The 21,696-nt window shown below is 35.3% G+C and overlaps 1 protein-coding gene across 5 annotated transcripts in view; it reads left to right on the top strand.

The window, feature by feature from the left end:
* Positions 1-21,696, top strand: part of PIBF1 (progesterone immunomodulatory binding factor 1) — a 132,305-nt gene that overhangs the window by 64,598 nt on the left and 46,011 nt on the right. For all 5 annotated transcript variants that reach the window (XR_008234971.1, XM_052785986.1, XM_052785989.1 and 2 more), the window contains exons 11-14: positions 9,817-9,982; positions 13,413-13,563; positions 17,627-17,717; positions 21,050-21,152. Coding sequence is in view for 4 of the 5 variants with exons in the window: in XM_052785986.1 (XP_052641946.1) it covers positions 9,817-9,982; positions 13,413-13,563; positions 17,627-17,717; positions 21,050-21,152 (511 nt within the window). In the remaining variant the exon portion in view is untranslated. The remainder of the gene's footprint in view (positions 1-9,816; positions 9,983-13,412; positions 13,564-17,626; positions 17,718-21,049; positions 21,153-21,696) is intronic.

The following is a 21,696-nucleotide window of genomic DNA, read 5'->3' as shown; positions in this document are numbered from 1 at the left end:
AACTTTTTCCCTTTTTGCATTAATGGAATTAAAAAACATACAGTAATTACCTTGTATTAGGTATATATTTACATCTAAAAGTGTCTTAATTTTCTATTAAATCAGAGGAACAGCAGCATATACAACAACAGATGATAAATGCTATTGTGGAAGGTAGAGGATAAGATTGCTGATTCATATTTAAGTTTATTTTCTTCTTAAACTGTGGAATTTTTTATGTTTCTAATGTGTAAAATGTGACTTGAATTTCATGATTTGCACTGTTATCTTTGTTAATCTTTTAGTCTCTGGGTTTACTGCAAAAGTTTTATCAAAGTTGTATGAGATGGTTAATTGCATTTTGCTTAGTAGTAGTTTGTGTATACGGCTACAACATATCTGTATACCCATTGCACAACCCATAATATTCTTTCAAAATATCCTTGCAATCCAGTTTTAATTTTAATAATTAAATATTATTTTAATTTGGGTTTTAATTTTAATAAACTGCTTATGCAACCTAGTTTGTAGAAAGAGTAGCAAAGGGAAAGGGTTGGAGAAAAAAGTAAAGTACAGGCAATTTACAGATCGATGTGTTCACCATGTAAATCATGTAAATGAATAGAAAAGGTAACAAACTTTGTCAACATGAACATCCAGAGAGTTTATTTCCTTGAATCACCTTCATCTTGTTCATTTATGGTTTAGATTTGACCAATATGTGTATATCAGAAGTTTTCAGTAGCTTCTTTCAGTGTCTGCAGAGGTTTAAAGTTTGTGACTTAAGATATTTTTTAAAATAAATTAGTCAAAACATCTACTAGCTTTAACAAGGAAGGTTTTATGATTTTTTTCAGTTTGGGTTTTGTGTGTGTGTGTGTATACTTACTCATGCATATGCATATGTGGATGCAGTATTCTTTTTTCACAGTGACAGCACTAGTGTGGATTGATTAATTAAGGAAAAAGAAAAAAGTCTATTCCCTGGAGAGGATCTATAGCATATTGGTAATATTGACTGATTGTTTACCTCAAGAATAGCACGTAAATTTGGTAGTTTACTTATAGTTACGTCAAGCTTCTTTAATTATCAGTCTTACATTTGTTTCAGCTACTATCTTGAAAAATTGTTGCTCTAGAACATTCGGTGAAGGGAATGTATGCAAATATGCTAAGGTCCAGTTGTGAGCTGAGAGGGTCAGTAATGCTACATCAAAATGCATTTGAGCCATGTAAAGTAAAACTACATGCACATATTGGCACTCTGGAAACTCCCTGAATACTGAATTACCCCAGCAAGTAATAATCACTCTATCCAGAATCACAAGAAAGACCTGAAAATATTTATATTGATTTAGCTGAATATCTGACAGAAAATAACCTCTGTGGCTAGTGGGAGTGGAGAGTTTTAGAAGATACATTTTTGTATGTTTTATCCAAGAGGAAAAAACAATTCAAGCAACAATTTCAGACTCTCTGTGTAATTGTTGACTCCGATTTCTTAGTTTACTTGAGCAATGAAGAACAGTGTTTGCAGTGCAATAATAAAAATGTAACAAACAATTTCTGTGGCTTCTGATATCGCCCAAATCTGTTCAGGTATGTTTCATCTGCTACAATAGCAATTTATTTCCATTGTATTCCAGAAACACAAATACTACTACTATTAAAGAACATTTTCATGAAGTAACATTATTTCTTGAAAAGCTAATACTTGATTTTAAGGAGGTAAGTTGTTGAATCAGTATTGAAATTGTATGGTAGCTTAAAAAAAATAGTTATGAACAGCAGGAAAAAATGATCAAGCTAGACAATTCTAAGTGTATGTTACAAATTTGAAATTTAGTATAGAGTAATATTAAAAGTTGATGCTTTTTTTAGTGTTTTATAGCAAGGAAGTTGCTGGCATTTTCTTCATTGAGGTCTGTTATATATTTCTCATGTCAAAGCCTCTCATAGTTACAATTCAAATTAATTACTATCTATACTAATCAATATACATTATTGGGGGATATGTCTCTCTACTATTCCTTGCCTTTTTGTTGATTTAGTACAAAATTCAGCTTTGTGAACATGGCAATTTTTGCAAGGACTGAAGTAAACCATGAAATAAAAATACTGGTTTAATAAAGTTAATGGTTTGGGATGTCATAGGAAATCAAATAGAAAATAACGTTTGCAGAAAATGTGACTAAAGATATAATGAGGTTTTAAAAAATATGCTTCAGGGTTTTTGCTCTCGGGTTAAAATACGTACAATAGGCAAAACCATATTGCAGAGCAGGGACCCTTTTCAATCTGTTACTTCAAAGTGAATTTTTTAAAAAATTGAAGTATTTATCTGTTTGAGCAAAGATGTCACTTAGGCAATGAGAAATCTAATTGTGCTTATTCTGCTGCTTGTCCAGATGTACGTTCCACCTCAGTTCAGCATATTTCTCATACATTCAAGGTGGAAGACTTTTGCCATTTTATGTGCTAGTGCACACAGATGCAAAAGATAGCTTCGTGCAGTGTATCGAGGCTGTGCCAGAAACAATAGAACTGTTCAGCTTCTTCGGACTGCTTTTGGCTTGAGGTAGAGCTGCTGGTGTCTGCATCCTTTAGCTTGGCTATGTTTCCCTTTAGATTGTTGTCCCGTACTTAGGAGAATTCTGTGAAGCTATTTCCTTTGGTATCTTCTCACTAGGCTTCAGAAAACTCATTTAATAGCCTTCCTGTTTGAAAAAGAGGAATCTTTTATCTGTCTTTTGGGTTATTTTGAAGTTTTATTCGAGGGATCTTGTGAGGTGATAATTTTCATTTTTGGATTCAGAAACTAGATATCTCTGTGCCTACGTCTCCTGAAATAACTGATCTGGTAGGTATTCTCTGACTAACCCTGTATACTGATGATTTCTGTTTCATGTTTGTACAGTTTTTCATATTTAGAATTCATCATCCCCAGAAACATAAATGAGAACACAAGGATATACATCTTGACTAAGATACATAGGCAAAGAGAAAAGCAACTACCATTAGACTCCTAAAAATTACCAGGGTGACTCTGTTCTCCTATTTATGTATCTAAAAAAGCTTTTTTGAGGACAAAACGGTGAAATTATATCCCATTCCTTATTATATGCTTATTGGTTTCTTCAGATCCTTTCTTTTTGTTAAGAATGCTGTTATTAATATCTCTATACTGATAAAGTTGTTATTTGAATAGATTTTGTGTTTATTTCATTGAATCAAATAACAAAAGAGTTAACTCAATCAAGCTGCTGATTACTTAAACCAAGTAATAACAGTCTAGGCAAGTGACTCTGAGCAAGCTAAGCATGCTTCAGCAGCATTGAATTAACACAGAGTAGCAACCACATCCTGTTTCATTTTTAATAAAAGCATGACAGGAGTTGCTCATCTTTTTTACAGTAGCCCAAAAGTAAGCACGCACTTTCGGGGAGTGGAGGACTGGATTCAACGTCCATCAGAGCTTCAGGATTGGGAGAAAACTCCCTAGTGAAGGTTTATTATGAAGTTCTCATGACTGAAATACAACTCCCAAGCACAGGCTGGGCTAGCCTAGGCTGAAGCAGTCTCTGCCATTACTATTGAAGCTGTATCTCGGTGCAGGAGCAAATCTTAAGTTTTGCAGTGTCAGAGTCAAAAGGGAGCACAATTGCATAGTCCAGAGACAAGGAAACAAAGATGGATTCAGTCCCTGCCAGTCAGCACGATTTAGCATATATATCTAAAGCAGACTCATCTTTTGTAATGTTCATTCTTCCAATTCTTAAAAGGCATGGAACACTCATCGTGGTAATTAGGTCACTGTAGCTGTCCTAGTGGAATAAACACAAAGATAAGCAGCTACCTTTATAGTAATTCATCAAGATGTGCCTTTTATATGTATATTCTACAACCCCACCTTTAACTTTGCTCTTTACTAGTTGTGTTACAGGTTAGTGAGAAGATCTGTGCAGCAGCTAACCTGTTTCTTCCTCTGGCGTAAGGTACAAGAATATATGTGAAGTATGCACGTTCTCATCGGACACTGCAGGGAAGAGTGTCCAATCTAGTGTACACTGGGCATTAGTCTAGTTAGGGTAAAAAGAATACATGCATTCTACATACTGAAGAACTCCACTTAATGCATAGGTAATTTGGGGTTTAGGTGTCCTGAAACTACAGGTAGTGTAAAACAGCTGTTTATCTTGCTGAATCTGGTTGTTTGGAACTAGCACTTCCTACAAACTGCAAAATAGTATGTGGAAGTGTTGCCTCCAAGGAAGTTGTTTCAACAGAATGAGGATCAGAGGCCAATACATAACAAATGCTTAGAATGCTGCAAAACACAAAAATCTGCTTTGAAGCGAGCAGCTTTAAACAAAGCTTCTAAGCTTTCTCTCTCAAACAGATTTTGCTAAACCACATGCAAAAGTACTGTATGTTTAATTACTTGATACGAAGCAAATGTAACATCTGGCAAGAACTTGCATGTTAAATCATGTTTACCCTTTAGCATTTAAGCTATATGTTTCTGGATTTTTTTTAATAACAATCTAAAACAGGAATACTGTGCTGAAAAAATTCTCAGCATGTTATTTGGGGAAAAAAAATTTTAAGTGAAAACTATTTCAGCATACACATTTTTCATTGTTTAAACAATTTGTAGATGGCATGCTTCATCTTCTGTTTAATCATTATACTCAGAGCTTTTTTTTCTTTTGTTGGAGGTATTTAAATTGTTGTTACTAAGTGCATTGTTATTTTAGTCCAGATTAGAAATAATTTAACATATTTGATAGACTTTAATGAAGCAATAAATGGTACAAGACTGAAAATGCCTATAAACTTAATGTAACAATCTCCATAAAATACATGTGTTTAAATGAAGAATGACAGTTTTCTTACCCATTCCATAGTAAATATTAGAACAGACTTTCAGTTTATGAAACCAGCCAGATACACGATGCATCAGACTTATATTCAGTGCTTCAGAAGCTGAGCAATGAAAGCATTTGAAACTAAGGATCAGAGTTCCTACATTTTCAGTTACTTAGTGGGTAGCGTGTGTACTCAATTCATGCGAAATTTTTGATTCCTCAGAAACAAGCCAACCAGGTTTTAGTACCAAGGATCAAAAAGAGAACCAGTGAAAACAAGATCCTTTGAGTGCCCATGTTTGAACTGGAGTCTCACAGTTTGCTACATGTATGGACAGCGTATGTGCAGTCTGTAACATGACTGAATTTAATTTAGGCCTGTCTAAACTGCTGTTACTCCTTCGGTGACTCCAAGTGGCACAATGAAGAGTAAGGAAAATTCTGTTCTGTACTTTTATACTTAGCTTTGGGCTCTTTGGAAGTGAGGAAGCCTTAACAGCCAGACTCAGTTGCAAAAGGTGAGGAAGTTAAACTGGGATTTGAACCTCATATTGAAAGAAGTATGGGTAGGATTTGATGAAGGAAGCCAAACTATGAGGGTGATGTAGGAATAGAGAGAAAGAAAACCAGCAGATGGAGAGTAGGGCTATAAGATAGCAATGGAAGCTGAATTGGCTAGGAACACAGGTGAGAAGAAAAACAGATGCATGCCCTGAGTAGAAAAAATGAAAATAGAATTGGAAATCAGGAGAAATGTGGACAGAGAGGGAGGAGGGCAGGAACATTAGAGGACATGTTGAGGCTGCGGGTGGAAGGTTTGTGATAGGACAGGTTAAGGAGGAAACACCTAAGTGTTTAGGTTTCTCTGCAAATTTGGCACTGAACCAAAGCACAGACATTGTACAAATAGGAGAGTACATTGTAATTACTCTAAAGATCTTAGATCTGGAACTGACCCATCTGTGGAATCAGGATGATTTCACAACTTACAGGGGTTTTTTCCATTTTTAAACTTGAAAATAATGTCTAAAATATATCCTAAAGAGCTTTAGGTTGGTATAATCAAGTTTGCAGAATTAGAAAGGGTTGGTATTTTGTATGATTTTGGCAGGACTTCCTTTGGAGGATGTATTATTTGTATTTACTTGCTTGGCATTCTTTCCTATTAACAAGCTTAATACTAGTATTTGCTGCTTCTTGAATGCTTAATTTTACAAATTTATTGTCTTCTAATGTACTTCATTGTTCAATTACTTTTGAGGAGTACTGCTGTACATCTCAGGTTTTGTTAACGGGATAGACAATGGTAAAAAAGAGTCTGTTTCTGTTAGGTAAAAACACATTAGAGTTGCTATCTCAGTACTTATGGAATGCTTGTAAGAAGTTGGAAATGTTAAGTGAATCTCACTTTACACACATATATGATAGAAATCTCTGAATATTAGATTAGGCTGTGCTGGATGTGTTTTGTTGTTCCTCCATTCAAAAAACAGTCGGCTGCCATACTTTCTTCAGTGTACAGACTACATGATTTTACCATGAAATCTTTCAGTTTACTCTCGTTGTATGTGTATTTTGAAAAGTTATTATATCATTATCCACCATTTGCAAAAACAGACTCCTCTGAAAAATCTCAAAACCATTCTTACAAACCAGAGTTTAAGTCCCTCTCTGAATATTCTCTCTTCTACTTTACTCTAGAAATAACCTTTTTGATAACCATTGTGTCACTCTGCTTTAGCAAACTTCAGGCATTATTGACTGGTCATCCTAATGACACAGAGACGTAATGAAGTTGAGACCTCATTCCAGATGATTCTTACATGTGGGAGTTTTTCAATTTTTTTTCATTAGCTCAATCTGTAATTTCCCTTTCATTCCCAACCCTCATTCTTCTGTGAGACAAAAACCTCTATTCTTTCACTATATCAAGTTTGCTAAAATTTCTCGATGGAGAAAAATCCTGCACACCTGCATTCCACTATTTTTCTCCATAATAGTATTAAAGCATAGGCTGGTTTTGTTTTCTTTTGTTTTCCCTTAGAGACCATCTAGGCAGATTAAGGAATGTATTTTGACATTGTGTTACATGACTCTATACACACATGCACACACACTTGTGCTGAAATAGTAGCCAAGAAACCAGAGGTACTATTTGGCCAAGTAAAAGCAAATATGACAAAGAAACTTTGGTGCTACAGTGGAGGAGTTACTAGTGAGCTCAACAGCATAGCAAGGTCAAAAGAAAACTGACCCTTCATAACCTTACCAGTACAAAACATATCATGCACATGTAACCTACTTCAAATTTCCAAAACAAAGTACAAAAATTTTTTCTGAAGTTACTGTTCATGACTGGGTTGATAAGCATGCTCTGGAAGCACCCAGCTGATTGAGTAGACTTACAAAATCATCAGGGAACTACAAGCTTCTCTGTAAAGTATAGAAAGTAGGTACAGAGAAGTATGCATAGCCTATGTTTATGCATGTTTCCAGTGTATAAGCTCTGTACAGAACAGATCATTGAACCTCAGGCTAATTTAAGGTCTGAAGCTGTGTACAGGAAGGCATTGCTATTTAATTTGTATACAGGCAGAAGATATGAATTTGTTGTTGAAAGTCAATAAATATGACTTGTAGATAAATTTCATTTGTGTGTTGCATTGCATATCAGTTGGCTGGGTGACATGTATCTTTGTGAAGACTTACTCATTTTGGAACAAAAGCAGTCTACCCAGGATTGTAAACCATGTATATAGCAGAACAGATTTAGTGTCATGTCTGCAGCTGATCATGTACAAAGTGTGGAGAATGTAAGAGTACTGAAACTTTTTGCGTGGTAAAATGAAAATGGGAGCATACAGTCAGGGAGAACTGATGAAATACTTAAAGCATCAGCACTTGAAAAGCATCCTCAAGCAAAATTGACAGCAGTAGTCGATAACCAGCTAGATAATTGGCATTTAGCAGTTTGAGTGCAGTAACTCTGAGAACAAGCATAAGAAAATTGTTTTCAAAAGAGTGACCTTTTCATGAGCTTGGTAGGCTGAACTTCCAGACTCTGCTCATGCAGCTTCTGTAGGAACAATCTCATTCATGCATTGGACTGTTTACTCATACACGGATGTCTACAGAGTGATTATAAAGGGCTTCATAATGACACCTGTTTGTTCTGTTCCAAGTTAATTACAGTGAAAATTGCTTCCTCTTTGTGCCTTAGAAACATTCCCACATCTGAAATCCTCAGGGAAAATATTTGAAGTAATCCCCTTCCTTTTGTTAAACCCTCTCAATCCCACCTAAAGATCAGGTGCTAAATAGGATGGAATTGTGTTGCAACTGCTATTTGACAAATGACAGCTAACATTACAGCCGTGCTGGGTTAGAGTAAAGGTTTAGCTGGCGTTCTAACAATTTGTTAAGTGACTTCTGTGTGAGAGGTACCATCTTTCATTTAATAGTTTTCAAAGGATTTCTCTGCTGCAAGTTTGTTCAGTATCCTCTTGAGTAAGTGTTAATTTTTAGCATCCACAGCATCTTATGGTAAGGAATTTCACATGTTTTGTGTGTGAAGAATGACTTCTATTTGTTTTCATTCTGCATCTGCTAGCTTTATAGATGCCTTCTCATTCATCTGTTGGAAAATACAGTTGATTCCTATTCTCATTATCCATGCCACTTATGATGTTACAGGCTTCTCTTATTTCTTTCTTTTCCTTACACCATCTCTTTTCCAAGTTATAGAGTCCTAGCTTAAGTAATTTCTTCCACACAGTGCAACTGTGTAAGTGCATGATGTTGCTGGTTGTCAAAGGTAATCCTTATTACCTTTCTCTGATGCTTTACCAGTTCTGTTACGTACCTTGTGAGGTGAGGTACTAGAATGGTAGTCAGCATTCAGTATGCAGGCAACAGCATGGAATTGTAAAGTGACATGGTGATTTCTGTATTTTCTCTATTGCTTTCACAGTAATTCCCAAAATGTTGGGTTTGACCATCATTTAAAACTGAGCCAAAGTTTTTGTGGATTTATCTAGTATAACCCCAAGATCTCACTCGTGAATGAAAACAGTCAGCTAGGAGTTCATTTTGTGTATATGGTTAGGATCACTTTTACAACCTCCTTTGAATTTCATATGTTATTTAATGCTGAGTCTCATAAGGTTTTCTACTATTCTTCACATCACCCTCACTTTCTACAGTCCAGTAATTCATTATTCTATCAGCAAACTTTTTTACCCTTCTTTTTTGAGATTGCCTGTCAAGTACAATGAGTAGAATGAATTAAGTGCACTTTTAAGTGGAATATTATTTATCTGTCACCTATAATTACTGTATAGTGATATTCTCAAAAGTATACTTAATTTCTGCTTTTTGAGAAGGACCTGTGGTTCTGAATGACTGGAAATTAATACACCATTGTGGTCTGACATTTCTTCATATCTTTGGATATGGGAAAAAGCAGTGTAGCCCATATCCATGATATCTCAAAGGGTTATCCCAAGGGATGCGCCACTGATGTCTAATACCACTTCTCCCTGTCGCCTGTAACATGGTGGTGAAGATGGGAGACAATATCTCCTTAGTATCTCTCCCATGAAAAGACTTCAGTGCATACGTTTGTGTACTGAGAAAGAGATTCACATTGATCTAATGTTTTTAAAAAGTAGAGTATACTCTAAGGTCTTTGTCATTTGATTGTGCATTAACCACATGTTCAGAAAAGCCATGGACTGAGTTTTCTGTGTACTGTGTTTTGTTGTCATTATAGTATTGAATTTTCCTTATGATGTTTCAAATACAGGTTGCAATAGTTACATACATAACCATACTAATACTTAGTAAACTCTTAGAAATACTGTATTAATTCCTGAAATTTATACCTGTAATGAACAGAACTAGCATGTATTCTAAGTTTGCTTATTTTTGAATCATCAAAACTTTTTTTCTTTTTTTTTTTTTCTTTTAGGTATAGACAAATGCAGCTTGGCACAGAAAGCAAAGTAGCTGAACTTCTTCACCAAACTAAGTTAAAGTCCTTTGAAAGTGAACATGTTCAACTCATGCAACAAGAAACAGCTAAAAATCTTTCACAATGCCAAATGGAATGTGAGAAGTATCAGAGAAAGCTGGAGGTATGTTATACAAAGAGACACTTTACAGGGTATTACATAGTTGTTTTCAATTAGAATGTAGAATGGAAAAGCTTGGGGGAAAAGTAGCAAAGAACATACATGGCTGAATTAGTATCTCCACCAAATTTTGCTGAAGCAGAATCTAATGACAAAGGTTATTAAGTTTGACCAGTTCAATGGAAAAAAGACTTAGGAGAGAGGAAGAAGGCAAAACAATCTCTCATAGAGAGATGTTGAAGACAGTACCTTGTTCACGTGAGGTATATATATGCTTGCATCACAAAGCTGCTTATGTCAGTCTATGTGATTATTGTAGAGAAAGAAGACAGTTATACCAGAACAGTTATGGTGAATTCAGTATCAATATTAAAAAGTAGTATTTGTAATAGCATTGTTACATAATAAAAATGCATTTTATTGATACACAATTCCGGGACAAAGTTTTTACAGCTAGAGAAGTCAAGGAGAGCATGGTGTATACAGCATTGAAAAGACCTAACATTGGTAATCCTGTTGTGGTGGGTTGACCTTGGCCGGCTGCCAGACACCCACCCAGCCACTCTCTCATTCCCCCTCCTCAAGAGGACAGGGGGCTAAATAAGCTGAAAAAGCTTATTTATGGGTTGATATAAAGATAGGGAGATCACTTACCAATTAGCATCAAGGGCAAAACAGCCTTGACCTGGGGAGAATTAATTTCACTTATTACCGATTGAAATAGATTTGGATGGTGAAAAACAAAGACAAAAACTAAAACATCTGTTCCCAGCCCCTTCTCTTCTGGGTTTAACTTCCCTCCTTCATTTCTGACTCCTCTACGTCTCCCTCCCAGAGCAGCGCAGGGAGGGTTGGGGAATGGGGGTTGGGGTCAGTCCATAACAGCTCCTCCCTGATGCTCCTTCCTCCTCACGCTTTTACCCTGCTCCAGTGCACATCCTCCATGGGCAGCAGCTTCCTTCAGGAGAAAATCTGTTCCTGCTTGGGCTCTCCACGGGTTGCAGTTCCTTCAGGGCATGTCCACCTGCTCCAGCGTAGGGGCCTCTATGGGCTGCAGTATGGATACCTGCTCTGGAGTAGTCTTTCATGGTCTGCAGGAGGACAACCTGCTTCACCATGGTCTTCTCCATGGGCTGCAAGGGAATCTCTGCTCGGGCGCTTGGAGCACCTCCTCCCCTCCTTCTTCACTGCCCTGCGTGTCTACACCAAGGCTGTTTCTCACGCTTTTTTCCCTCCCTCCTCACTGCCATGCACCATTTTTGTCCTTTCTTAAATACATTTTCCTTGAGGTGCTACCACCTTGTCTGTGGGGCTGAGCGGTGCCCAGGGGTGGGCGGGCGGGTTGGAGCCGGCTGGAACCGGCTGTGTCCGGCATGGGGCAGCCCCGGCCGCTCCTCACAGGGGCCGCCCCGCAGCCCCCTGCCGCCAGCGCCTGGGCACCTGCAACCAGTGCAGCTATTTACATAGAGTTGATTAGCTTGGACCTCTTTATCTCTACAAGCTTAGAATTGATTACCTTTCAAACATGTACTTTCAAAAATGTGTCATGTGCTGTTCACCTATTTTAGTATTAGAAAGGTGTCCAGTATTTAGCAGAGCAAACTTAACTTTAAAATAAAATTTCTTCATCTGTGCAAAGTTAGTCCCAAATTCATATCAGTGAGTCCAATTTGTGAGATTTAAATGAGATTCGTAGTGTATGTAAAACAAATGTCAGTATACAAACTGGACAGGACAGAATAAAAACCTTTTTTCCAAGCGCCAGCTATAACAGCCTTCATTTTTTGCAGAAGGATGCTGTTCTTCAAGTCCCTGCATTTCTAGTGCTGAACCTGCCTAGGGTGTTTACGAAAAGGAACTATAGAGTGGAAACAGAATTAGAGAGTTTTAGATAAAATGTAATTTCTTGTTTTGTCTGTATTGGGACATTCAGATCCTGGCTGATGAGGTTGGTTGTGGTCACGAGTACTGGGAGTGCCAGTTTTGCTAGACTTTGAGGTTGCTAAACAGATATTTAGTTGCACAGACATGTCTAAACTTTGAGAAGATAGTTAAATTTGAGTTATATTTCCATTTTCTTTGTGGATATTTATTTGATCTGATAACATCTTGAATATTTGGCATTCAATTCTACTAACACTTTTGGCACTTCCTTTTTTCTTTAGAGAGATGCTTTGAAACCAGTGCTCTTAAGAAATGTTCTTGCAGCATTTAAATATTTGATGTCTGAAGCTTTTACTTTTGCTCCTTTTGATTAAATTCTTGATTTTTTAATTTCCTTTCTTATATATAGTATCAATGTATTAAGGGTTTTTTCTTACCCTTCTTATAGGACATTGATCTTATTTGATAATGTAGTCACTAGTATTTTGTGGCTCAGCTGCAGCTGCTTTGTGAATGAACTCTTGTTTTTATTTGGATTTCAGCATAGAGTAGTTCCTCTTCTTATGCATGCTAAAACTAGGAAACAGATGGTTTATATGTTGCCAAATTTTAAACTATACATTTATTCTTCTGTGACACTAAACCAATCTTTGAGTGGCTTGTTTCTCTAAGCATTGTGCATTCTTTAGTGTTTTTGACAGTGAATCTGGTATTACTGCTGTATACACTATGCATACATTTCTGTATCTCAAGATCTATAGTCAGTTGTCAACTTGAATGTTTGGGATTTTTATTTGGGAAGTTAGTATTAAACTTAGCTACAGTACTACTTGGATATTGCTTTACCTATTTTAGTTACTACTATACTTACCAAGAATTTTCTTATTCCAGTTGGTTTTATAATGTTTATGTTGTCGATGTTGTTTTTTATTTGCAAGCACTATATCAAGCTTTAGTTCTTATACGGACCCTCATAACTTCTACTTTTGAATATGTGCTTTTTTTGTTTAAAGGTCAGTGGATTAAGTATTTACATTAGTCCTTAAAATTAATGGCATATTACCTTTCAGTAATAAGGAAATAATAAGAATCTGGTATATCCTAAAACTAAATTTTGATATTTGTGCATTTACCATTCTGTAAAGGAACCTTATTTTTTTAAATTGATGACTGAAATCTGAATCCAGTTAAAGCAATGAAAATAAATGCATTTACACTGCTTTGACTGCTGTGTATTAATTTTTTTAAGCTGTTACCTTGCTTTTCCTAATTCTCCTTTAAAATTCTTGTAGCTTTTTCAGAGAGATTCTTAGAATTGCTAAAGCCTTAGGAGATAGGCATAAGTGATATGACCTGAGAGTGTAATCTGTGCAAGATAATATAGTTGAAAAAATAACTAATTTTTAAAGTGTTTTAATCTTTCCTGTGCAAAAGTTACATCAAATATTTAGTGTCATACTGCTAAGTGTGATACATGTATTATATTTTGCCTCTTTCATAAACAGCTGTAATGCTGAATCCCTGATCTTTCCTTTATTCATTCTCACAGGTGCTTACTAAGGAATTTTATAGTCTTCAGTCTTCTAGTGAAACACGCATTATTGAACTTCAAACACAGAATTCTGAGTTTCAAGCAAGGCTAGATACTTATGAAAAACTTGAAAAAGAGCTTGATGAGATAATATTACAGACAGCAGAAAGTAAGTTCTGTCACAAATTATATTGTATCTGTAGGTGTTTCTGGCATTATGACAAGATGTCTTGTTTCTTGTGGCTCTTCGAAAGTATTACAGTGCCTGTCGTTCTCTCTCCTTATGCCTGACAATTAAAATGCAATAATTAATTTTATAGAAAATATTAATGACGGGTTTCTAGATGTGTTTGTAAATATGTATCAAAAAAACATGAACTTAGACATATGGATATTAAAAATCATCTCAGTGTTTCTTTTCCCCTCATTTCTCTTTTCCTTATTCTAATCATCAATTATAATTAGATATGGGGTTTAGGATTCTCCTGTTAAAGCATATTTTGGATACCAGGAAACCCTCTTTGTTGACAGACAATTATAGGTTTCATAATACAGTACAGTGACTAATGTGAATTTTTTAATTATTTGGGGGGAAAAAGCTCTTCCTTGTGTTGAATTAATAATAATTAGACATGAAGTAGTTGCTTGTGGCAGATCAGTCTATTCCAAGTACTAAACCCTGCACTGAGTTCAGGCCTGATTACTCTTGAAAGTTTTTGTCTCTGTTTGGCAAAAGCAACAATATCTGTTCTCAAACACAGAAAAATTTCTGTGAGATCTCTATTGATTTGATTCTCGGCCTAAATGAATCCACAAAGGAATTAATTTCTAATTTGAAACTAAGACTCTAATCTTGAAGTCGTTTACCCTGTGTGTAAACAGAGTAGGACATTTTAACATTTCAAACTAATTCATATATCTTCTTGTCCTTTTCTCTTTCTTTGCTCCTCCAAAAAATAATTACAATTTATAAATAATGTTTTCCAGGTAGAAGATCATTGTATAAGCTTTATGTATAAACAGTAGTGTAGAGCAAAGCATATATTACTGGGATGCAGTGATGTCTGGGTATCTTCAGTAATTAGACTGTACATGCTTTTTTATTTTATACACTGCAGCTTGTACTTGTTAGAATGGCATGACTACCCAAAGGTTCCAGTCTGACCATAAGCATGTTTGCTATATACATGCTTATGTTTTAGTTGGTAACATGTTTTTTGAAGTGTATATATATAAACTTGCCTAAGGAGTATTTATGTATTAATACAGGATTTTTGGACCTTACCTTCATTTGTTCCGAGGAGAAGATACAGTTCAGAATGCTGTTTTTTGTTTACACTGATTTACATTTTCTTACACATCTTGGGATGGCAGTAAAGTTTTTTACAGAACTAAATCACTCTTAACTTCTTCTTATGTATTTTAATTACTATTTATATTCTATGCTACAGAATATGACTTAAAGAAATGAAAGTTTCCAAATGGACTATTCTGTTAAAATATAATTACTTTATTTTCTGATTTTGTTGGAGAAAAAAGGGAGTTGTAGTTCAATATTATTTCAATATCCTTTCTATTTAATAACTAACATTTTTTTTGTTACTATTATTATAGTGTATTTGATACTGAAAGTTAGGATTAATACTAATTAAGACTGAATTCCAGCACCAAAGTGAACTTCTGAGGAAAATCAGAAGAAATAAAAGTATTTCTTTTTAAAAACACTTTGAAGGAGAACACAGACATACTTCCTCCTGTGTCTCAAATTATGTCCTGGTATTTATATGTCATAAATAGCTGAAGATAGAAAAATAGTTAAAAGAAGGAAATATAATTATTTCTCAAATTTAATGTGTTCTGGAAATACTCCAGTCTATCTTTCAGAGGATATAACTTAGGCTGAAGCACTGTGTGGAAGACAATCAGAATTTTCCGTGGACTTTAGTGAGAATAAGATTTTACTCTTCAGTCCTGTGGTCACTTCTTTATATTTCAATACCATGTAGTATTTTTTTGTTCTCCTTGAGTTACGAAGCCTCTGCTGTTTTACAATATTTGGGGGTGCTGGTGGGGGTTGGGTTCTCTAGACTTTTTAATAAACTGTATTTGCACATGTGAGGTGGCTTTTGTCATATAATCATACAAGCTTTTTATTTTTTCTTTGGAGAATGTGCATGTGGAAGAGATCACTGAATTGTGACTGTTATTCCCTCATCATTATGCCTCACTTTATTAATATTGAAATAACATGAAACAGCCTATTCAGGAAACTATCAAGAATTTATGTAGCCACTCCTTACAGCTTCTGCATGGTTTCCACATGAATAACAATAGTAAACTTTCTTGGCATTTGTCTATTCTTCCTTTTCAGGGTAAAAATCTTCACTTCGGGGTATTTTTTTGTAGACTTGTTTGATTTTTCTTGCTCCCATTGCTTAGTATCTTTTAAGAAAAAGGTTGAGCCTATCTGTATCCTCACAGTGGCACTTTTTTGCAAAGTAGTATAAAAAACTGTTGTTAATAAGTGTCCCCCTAACTTGTAAAATTTATATTTTACACCACAAAGTCAGGCGAAGAGCCTGGAAAGACATAAAAGAAGACAAGGGAAGCACACACTGGTACAGAACATTACTTTGGCTTGGTATCTACAGCATTTCCAAATTTTTTTGTGTGTGTGTCTTCACTATCTGACATTTACATGGACGCTACTGACAGATATGAATTTATAGGGCAGGATCTTACTGACATTTTTCTGAGACACACAACACTGAATTTGTAACCAAAAAGAATGATTATGACAAAGGCAGGTTAAATTATTTTTTATGTTTTTCTGAACCAGATGTATTTAAGGCACTGGAGAATTCCCTGTCATAACTAAGACAGCCTTGAAAATCTGAAGTTCTGCTGCCTTTGAACTGCCACATGAGTAAACTTTTTCTGTCGTACTGGAATTTCTGAATTGTTTTTCATGTAACTAGATATGTGACTTATCATAAGTACTCTACTAGAGGCTTTTCTCTTTCCAAATGTGTATTAAGAATCCTTGTTTAAAATAGCATTAAAAGGGTATTAGACAAGTGAGGAAAGAACCCATAGCATTGTGCAAGTTGTTGAGAGAAGGTATTTCTGATTTTGAGGCACTTGAGCATTAGGAAAGATGAGTCAGATAGGACTGTCATGTCATTTCCTAAATTTGTTTCTCCTCTTCCCAACTACTTGATTCATCAAAGCTCTTGTGTGGTGCCTGGGCTGGTGTTCCCTTGTCCTCACTCCGTCTCTCACACCCCTGCCACTCCCCCTTTCTCTTTGTCCCTCTTTCCCCCTCCTCTCTGCCCCCGCCTACCTCCCACACACACACTTCTTTTTTTTTTTTTTTTTTTTTTTTTTTTCCTGGCCCACTTTATCTTACAGGAGAGAGGAAACCTGAATTACACGAGCTGAAATATTAAAATCTGTACATGTTTTAATCTTGCTGCTATTGGGATTTCTTTTCAAAGCAATTCCAATGTGTTTTAAATCCTTAGAAATATGTTTTCAGAAATCAATCATCTATGGAGGCAGAGATTATTTTTAATATTTTTACTTTGCATAGACATAAGAATCTCCTTCTTGCCCTTCTCTGAAGATGAGTATGGCATTTCTTTTCCTCAGGTTATCAGAAATTTCTGATCACCACAGTCTTTCTAAAATGATAGTGAGCAGCCTCACAGTGGCATCAGCTCCCTTGGCAGCCTTGGATGTGTCCCTTCTGGTTCCATGGACTTGTTTATGTCCAGTCGGCTTAAGCACTCCCTAATTTTATCTTCCTCTACTTCCTCATGTACACACAGAAAATGAATTCTTTAGAAAAAAAACCTAAACAACCTAACCCTGTACTGCTGAATTAAACTTATACTATTAGTGTGTATTTTGTGACTACACCAATAATATGAATATTCAAGGACACTGAACTCTTTTCCTTTACTTTCATATTGCATAAGTCTTATGTTGATTGGAAAAATAAAAACTGAAAAGCCTGCTAGTGTTGTAAGAAATTAATGTATGGCACTGTTTTAATGCTAATTGTGAACCAGATTGTTCCACTCGGGTCCAGAGGTTACACCAACTGAAAATCTAGCTTCTAGAAAAATGTTTGTGCATGTGTATAATTATAAATAGAATTGCTTAAAAGTTTGTAAGTTCTTGCACTGTAATTTTGTTCTTCAACAGTACCTTTCTGCAATTTTTTGCAGTGGAAAATGAAGTTGAAGCTGAAAGGGTTCTCTTCTCTTATGGGTATGGTGCTAATGTTCCTACAACAGCCAAAAGACGACTGAAGCAAAGGTAAAAAGTGCCTCCTGAATTTACTTGTTCAAGATAAAGTAAATGACGATGTGTGCATTATGTTTTGTCTTAGAATCCAGCCAGTTTGATTAATATAAAGATGTTTTTTAATGACTTAAGTGTACAGGAATAGAATGAAGACTAGGACCTGTTAATGTGGTTGATGCACATAAATGAGCGTATACATATTTTTCTCAGTCATTTTAAGATCTTTTTTTGATGTCTTTCAGAAAGATGAATTTTAATTGTATAAAACTAAACAGCTGTAAAAACAGACTAGTTACATTTTTTACATTTATATAATAGGAAGTAAGTTTTTAATACCCTAAAAATGATTGTATGTGATTGGAACAAAAACACATCTGTCAGCAAATTAAGAATGCCAAAGTTTCAGAGCATCACTATTTCATCTTTAAAAATACAGGATCTGATTCCAGTTATATTTCTTCAGTTTGCTCTGATACCATTTGATCAATAGATAAAAATGATGTGTAAGCTGAATAACATACTTGATCATAGTAATTTTTAAATAATAAATTTATATTATTGTCGTGGTTTAACCCCAGCCGGCAACTAAGCACCATGCAGCCGCTCACTCACTCCCCCCTTCACAGTGGGATGGGGGGGTGAATCAGGGAAAAAAAAAAAAGTAAAACTTGTTGATTGAGATAAAGACAGTTTAATAGGACCAAAAAGGAAGGGAAAATACTACTACTACTACTAGAATATACAAATCAAGTGATGCAAGAATACAACTGCTTACCACCTGCTGACCAATGCCCAGCCAATGCCCGAGCAGCTATCCCCCCACCCCTAGTCCCCCCAGTTTGTATACTGGGCATGACGTCACAGGGTATGGAATACCCTTTTGGCCAGTTTGGGTCAGCTGTCCTGGCTGTGTCCCCTCCCAACTTCTTGTGCCCCTCCAGCCTTCTCGTTGGCAGGGCATGAGAAGCTGAAAAGTCCTTGACTTAGTATAAACACTGCTTAGCAACAACTAAAACATCCGTGTATTATCAACATTCTTCTCATCTGAAATCCAAAACACAGCACTATACCAGCTCTAAGAAGAAAATTAACTTTATTCCAGGCAAAACCAGGACAATAATGCATTGTCTTTAAGAAATAATAGTGACATTTGAATGGCTCTATTCCAGCCGAAACGAGGACATCATGTATAGCTGGTTTTTACTACAAGTATTAGTTTGTTTAGTTGGTTTTGTCCTCTTAACTCCCACCTTCTCCATGACAAACAATATTTAACTTCAAAAGTTCTTGATGAGAATTAAGGGCAAATGATGATCTGTTCATGTTTACAACAAAGATTTATGGGCCACGTACTATTTCTTCTGTCCTTTATATTTGTTTTTCAAGTAAGTGTTGTCGATATGATTGTCAATCAGATTAGACCTGTTGTGCACTGAGTTACATATGGCTGACAAAAATCATAAAACTTGTATGTAGTACTTAACTTTGGCATGGCTTAATTTGCTCTTTCATGTTTTTAAGCCTCTTCCCTAACTTGTCAGAGAAGTGTTTAATTTCTCTTTTGTACTAGAAGGGATCTTAACACACGTCTCATATCTCCTAAATAAAAGTCCAAATAACTAGTTTGAAGAATGAATTTCTCTTTTTCTCAGTTATTGTTTACAGAGTCTAATGCTCCTTGTAGGAGGAACTGAGAGAACCAACCTCTTACCTGAAATTCTCAACAGCATTCACTAATTCCTCTCATAAAAGGCAAAAATAAAAGATTGTCTGTATGAAAGGGTAGATTTATAACACAGGTGAAGAATATTAAGACTTTTGCCAAATCTAAAAGTGTGTTCCCTTTTGCTGAGGAGAAGATGGAGGTTATGACTGGTCAAATTTTCAGAGAAAGTTTATATGTTACTATCTAGCTTTACACAGTCTGAGCCTCAGCTTAAGGGTGAATATAATCTCCCTGTCGGTCTGCTTTAGACCACTTAGACTTTTACAGATTCAGGATCATGGTCAAGAACTGGGTAACACTTTGCTATCCATTATTTGGAGACCAACAGTCTTATGTCTTCAGTTTATGGATGGTATGTATTGAGAGTCCAAGATCTGAACTGAAGTGACTTCTCCCTTTCTTCAATATACAAGTTTCTGAAAAATGGCACACATTTTACTGGAAGGATAGATTGTTGTGGAGAGCCATTAGTCCAGTGGTTAAGGCACACTAAAAAGTGGTATTAGCCCTGTATATCTTCCTCATTTTTAGAGCTCTGAATTTCCCATGTCATGTTGTGAAATGGATTGGTGACTAGAGTACCTAAACATGGAGGGGTACAGTGATAAATTCTCTATATACAATTTTGATAATAAGCCACCAAGTTGCTGAATCCTACAAAGATGGCAGGATTCATTACAGGATACTTAAATTTTGACATCTAATCCTAGGTTTAACATGGAGACTTGGCATCTAACCTCCCATTATAACTAATTTAGTTCTAATCAATACAGTCAATGGAATTTGGAGCACATTTCAGTTCACCATCCAGGAGTCCATTTTAGTGGAATATAGTCAGACTCTGCAGACTGTATGGAATAGGACTAAATGATTAATAACAGCTTGAACAACTAGGTTAGATGTCTGGAAGAAGGCTCTGCAATTGCATACTGAATCTTCCCATTGCTGCCTATGGAAATATGCTATTGAATTGATGATAAACTCTTTTGACTTTTGACATGAAACATGCAAGTGGTTGAGGATCTAGTTTTTTTTAACTAGGGTGTTTAACTCAATAATCCTTTCTCTTCACTTCTAAGTTAATTTGTGGATCTGCGTAAGAGTTTATATTAAAAAAAATGGCAATAACATTTAATTATTTAGCATATTAAATGTCAGACAAAACAATTTTGCCTCTGTTTTGAAAATGATAAAATACTACATTTTTCAGTGTTCCACTACAAAATATATATTAATGTGCTTTTTTTAATTATTTAAGGAGAAGCCAATTACAGTGATTCCCTAAAGTTGCTAAAAAGTAAATACTCATAGTTAGTTGAAACATTTTGACATGATTACTGCAATTGTGTAGTATTGTACAAATTATATAGGTGATTACTTTGTAAGAAATATTACAATGGCATAACTGTGGGAATGCTATTTCAATGCTGTTAAATGTAATATTTTCATTGTTTTTCTAACTTTGACCATTCTGCATGTTTCACTATGTAGTTTATATATATTAGTATTTAAGCATTGGTGAAAAATTAAGGCAATCAAGTTCTGAAGTATAAATGTGAGACTTTCTTATGCATATTTTGGAAAAAATTCAACTTGAGCTTGCTTTTCATTGGCACAGTGTTCACTTGGCAAGGAGGTTACTGCAGCTAGAAAAGCAAAACTCATTGCTTGTAAAAGATCTGGAACATCAGAAGGAACAAGTAACACAGATTTCACAAGAGGTAAATTACTGCTACAAAAAAAATCAAATCTGTAGAGACTATAAACATTGCAGAACAGCTGTTCATAAAATGAAATATTTTCTAAACAGCGTTTATTATCTATTTGATGTCAAAAAATTGCCTCATAATTAACCAGAACTCTATGTTAGATGTTTTTAAATAAGATTATATTGTATTTTGAAACAAAGATGGAAAGTGGGATTACTTTACAGGCTAAACAAGAATGTAAGCCAGACAGACAACGTTCTGATTTCTGAACAGAAGACCAGCTAGCCGAACTAGTTTGTTCTGTTTGATAGTTAATTGTTCAATGAATACCTCATTACTTTTTACACAGCTCTTCTCTTAAATCACTTTTGAAGATACTTCTGTAAATTCTTTTCTACATTGTTCAGTTCTTGAGTCTTTTGAATATACAAATCTAGGGAATGTTTAACATAAGCTGCTTTTTAAAAAAGCTATAATTAATATTTTTTTACTTTGCTACAATGAGTTTAATTTCATGATCTTTTAATATTCTATATATAATACCTGAAATCACATA

This window comes from Harpia harpyja, chromosome 4, assembly GCF_026419915.1.
Source record: "Harpia harpyja isolate bHarHar1 chromosome 4, bHarHar1 primary haplotype, whole genome shotgun sequence".
NCBI classification, from domain to species: Eukaryota; Metazoa; Chordata; class Aves; order Accipitriformes; family Accipitridae; genus Harpia; species Harpia harpyja.
Note: the sequence above shows the minus strand (reverse complement) of the source record. Positions and strands in the feature narration are given on the sequence as shown.